Source organism: Camellia sinensis, chromosome 12 (assembly GCF_055761805.1).
Source record: "Camellia sinensis isolate YWXY chromosome 12, ASM5576180v1, whole genome shotgun sequence".
Classification (NCBI taxonomy): domain Eukaryota; kingdom Viridiplantae; phylum Streptophyta; class Magnoliopsida; order Ericales; family Theaceae; genus Camellia; species Camellia sinensis.
In genome coordinates, this window is record NC_138972.1 from 88,635,021 (window position 1) to 88,639,067 (window position 4,047).

General features: G+C 36.1%; 1 protein-coding gene across 1 annotated transcript; it reads right to left on the reverse strand.

Annotated features, from left to right (window-relative positions):
- Nucleotides 1–2,908: 2,908 nt before the first annotated feature.
- On the reverse strand, nt 2,909–3,847 carry LOC145803720 (uncharacterized). Its single transcript, XM_082897048.1, has 3 exons — nt 3,789–3,847; nt 3,136–3,643; nt 2,909–2,923 (listed from the first exon to the last, which is right to left on the reverse strand). The coding sequence occupies exons 1-3, from the start codon at nt 3,845–3,847 to the stop codon at nt 2,909–2,911; spliced, it is 582 nt and encodes a 193-aa protein (XP_082753174.1).
- Between the last annotated feature and the right edge of the window lie 200 nt (nt 3,848–4,047).

Here is a 4,047-nt window from a genome sequence, read left to right on the forward strand (position 1 = left end):
GTTTTTCCATGACAAATAGAACTTGTGACAACAGATGGAACGTAATTTGGACCCGTAGATTGGGAGTTAGAGCCGAATACGCCCTAAATTTGCTCGAAAAAGAGCTTTTCGAAGGAGAAAATTCATAACAACCCCCGAATACGCCTTACACTTAGTCGAAAAACTCGCAACACTTAGTTTAAAAAATGATAACTTTATGAAAAAACATCTACATATTCTAATAATTGCCTTTATATATTTATAGGACGAAGAAATTATATATTAGATTGTTTGTGCAGTTTGTTGGAATAAATATTGCATAATACACACACACACATATATATATATATACTTTCTTTTATTTCCAAGAAGACATTTCTCGATTGTTCTACCTTAAATGCATGTTGGAACATGTTCTATATGGCTAACTAAATTGATATTTTGTAATCAATTCTAATGTTTCATTTTTTGTTTTTCTTTGTAGATGGCTTTGTTGCGTGGACTTGTGGATAATCCATATTGGTGTATGGAGAAGAATTTTCACCTTTGTGTAGAACTAATATAATACTTTTGTCGTCCTTAACTTTTGTGTAGTTCATTATTACTGATGCAAAAAACTTTTGGCAATCAACAGATAATGATTGTCATGGTACATAGATCACCTTATGTCGTGGTACATATATACCATTTGTCGGCGTACATATAGGACGTTTTGTCATGGTCTGTAGAAAACTTTTGTCGTGGTACATATATCAACTTTATGGTAAAGATTACGATGGTAATTTGTACCATGCCAAATGGTAATTTCGCTTCGTAGTAAATGTATTTTTTTGTATACGGAGGGCTTTGATTTTTGTATGGAATTATTATTTTAATTTGGACAATAGTTGATTTGTATGGACTTTGACATTTAAAGTCATTTATTTTTTGTATATGGATGCAGATTGTGGAATGATTGATAGCATGTATCATTTTGTTTATATACGTATTACAGGTTGCATGGAATGTAGACAGATTGTGGAGAAATTATAATTTTGCGATAAAACCTAATATCATGTTTTTGGCTACTAAACAATTAGTAACTAAAAAGAAATTGGGAAAAGACATTTGGCGACTAAAAGTTTTGTAGCAAAAAAAAAATAGACATTTGGTGACTAAAAGTTTTGTAGCAAAAAAAAAATAGACATTTGGCGACTAAAAGTTTAGTAACCAAAATAAAATCAAACATTTGGCGACTAAAATATTTCGTATCTAAAAACAAAAAACTAAAGGATAAAAGCACTTTTGCCGACTAAAATTTTAGTAGCAAAAAATGTAGAACTTTAGGCAACCAAATATTTAGTAGCCAAAAGAGGAACTCTTTGCCGACTAAAAATTTAATAGCCAAAGATGTGAGACTTTCGGCGACCAAATTTTTAGTAGCCAAAAAAAGAACTCTTTGCCGACTAAAATTTTAATAGAAAAAAATGTGGGACTTTAGGCGACTAAAAGTTTGGTCGCCGAAAAGGGTCTAATTTAATTTAATGTCCAACCTTTTGGCGACTAAAATTTTAGCCGGAAATTGTATACATTTGGCGACTAAAATAATTTTAGTCGCTAATTACCTTTACCGACAATTTTTTGGCAACTACTTTTGCGACCAAATAATTTAGTTGCTAAAACCATTCGGCGACTGAAAATTAACTTTTGACAACTAAAAATTTAGTCACCAAAAGTGAAAAATCTTGTAGTGACATAACCAATCCCACCATTCATATCAATACCCTCTCAATTCCATATTTTCAATGCCAATTCCAATTATTTGTACAACGTAATAATTCGATCCAATTAGGGAAATTTCCCCATTTTTCCCAATCATTAGCCAAGTGCCAAAATCATCAAATTAGACATAACACAACATCATTTTTAAACCCCACAAGCATTTATTTCACCTACACCCAAAACCCCTCTTTCCATTTCGTGCCCAAACCCTAGGTTTGTTTAAAGCATCCCCCAAATCACGCCATTGTTACGCAAGAGACAAATAACTAAGCTAAATATCATATGAAGGTGTAGAAAGATCCATACCTCAAGTGAGAAGACAAGGCAAAGCAAGAGAGAAACTCCAAGAACACCGAAATCCACTTTTATTCAGTTCAAAATGAAGATCTTGACGAGCTCTACCTTTTTCTCAAAGGCACTAGGGTGGAAATCCCAATGGATCTAGATAAAATCTAAGAAAGAAGGTGTATTGTAGAGAGAGAAGCTCAAGAACAAGCATTTTGGGAAGTTTCAGAGGGAGGGAGATATGAAAAAATGATTCAAAATGTCATCTTCTCGGACTGAAATACACGCAGTCCGCTCGAGTGTGGAAAGCCCCACTTGAGCGTCAGACACAAGGTTCTACTCGAGCGTGAAAAGTGGCGCTCGAGCGTGGATTGCACAATTCTAGAAGTTTTGCAGACGAAGGTCCCCACTCGAGCGTAAGACTGGACGCTCGAGCGTTCGATACACTTCCCTAGTATTTTCAAAATTGCAAAATATATTGAAAGTTGATGAATCCCGCTCGAGCGCGAGAATGGCTGCTCGAGCAGAGGAGCAAAATTTGTGAAGCCCGCTCGAGCGCAAGAATACCTGCACAAGCGGAGGAGCCAAAATCTAGGCAACAAAGGTTTTGAAAAACAAGCAACCAACATGTCCCAAACACACAACTACAACTCGATAACCAAAATTAAGGGGAAGACAAGGGAAAGATATAAGAATAACTATTGAAAACCATACCAACCCGAGTCCAAAATGCAATAGGTAACGGGTCAAAATAGGAATCGCTATATCATTAGGTCCATAAAAGCTGCTGGTGTATTTGTTACTCCAAATGGCATGAGCAAAAATTCATAATGCCTGTATCTTGTTCTGAATCTTGTTTTCTCTACATCTTCTGCTTTAACTTTCAATTGATGATAGCCTGATCAAAGATCAATTTTAAAAAATACTTGGGCTCCCTAAAGTTGGTCGAATAAATCATCTATCCAGGGCAATGGATATCTATTCTTGATAGTTACTCTATTCAGTTCCCGATAATCTATACATAACCTTAAGGACCCATCTTTCTTCTTAACAAACAAGACTGGAGCACCCCAAGGTGAAGTGCTGAGGCAGATGAATTTCTTGTCTAACATTGAAGTTGGGTTTCAATTCTTTCAATTCTGAGGTTGACATTCTGTAAGGGGTCTTAGAAATAGGTTGTGTTCCCGGTGCTACTTCAACAGTGAACTCAATTTCCCTATCAACTAAGTCTCCAAGCAAGTCATTTGGAAACACATCGGGAAATTCACAAGCAACAAGAATAGCTTCTATATTAGAATTATCAAAAATCTCAGTCAAAACGCAACACGTGTAACCCCTACGTCTCTTCCTAAGCAGTTTAACAGCTTTCATAGCAGAAATCAAGTACGGGGGAGGAATTACCCCATTTCCAGTAAACACAAACTCAGGTAAGCTAGGTGGACGAAAAACAACAGTTTTATTTACACAGTCAATAGTCGTATAGTTCTTCATTAACCAATCCATACCCAGTATACAGTCAAAATGATCAATTCCCAATGGCAATAAGTCAACATGCAACGTCACATTAGTAATCAATATATCACATGTTGGATATACATATGCACATACCAAAGAACCCCTAGATGGCGTAGATACAGACAATAAATAATTCATGGATTCTAAGGGTCTAGTTAATTTCTAAGAAAAGGCATGCGACACAAATAACTGTGTAAAACTAGAATCTATCAAGACATATGCATTTTGAGCACAAATAGAAATTATACCTCACACCATAGACTCGGTGTTCTGCACATCTCCGGGCACTAGTGCGAACACTCTCCATTGCCTCAATATTTCATTCCCAGAGTTACCTCTGACATTAGTTCTAGCATTTGCTTTTGAACCAAAAACAGATCCTACTGAACTTGCTACAAAACGGTTGGCATCTCTAACCCGATTGGACAATCTTTTATCATGTGGCCCATCTTGCCACACCAGAAACAAGCACCAGACACCCAATGGCAAACTCCTCTGTGTTTCCTC

Excerpts from the sequence above, each read along its gene's own strand:
- LOC145803720 (XM_082897048.1), bottom strand. The coding sequence starts at position 3,847 with ATGGAGAGTGTTCGCACTAGTGCCCGGAGATGTGCAGAACACCGAGTC. Across the intron at positions 3,644-3,788 it reads CACCGAGTCTATGGTGTGAG|GGGTTCTTTGGTATGTGCAT; the intron begins GTATAATTTCTA and ends TACGCCATCTAG.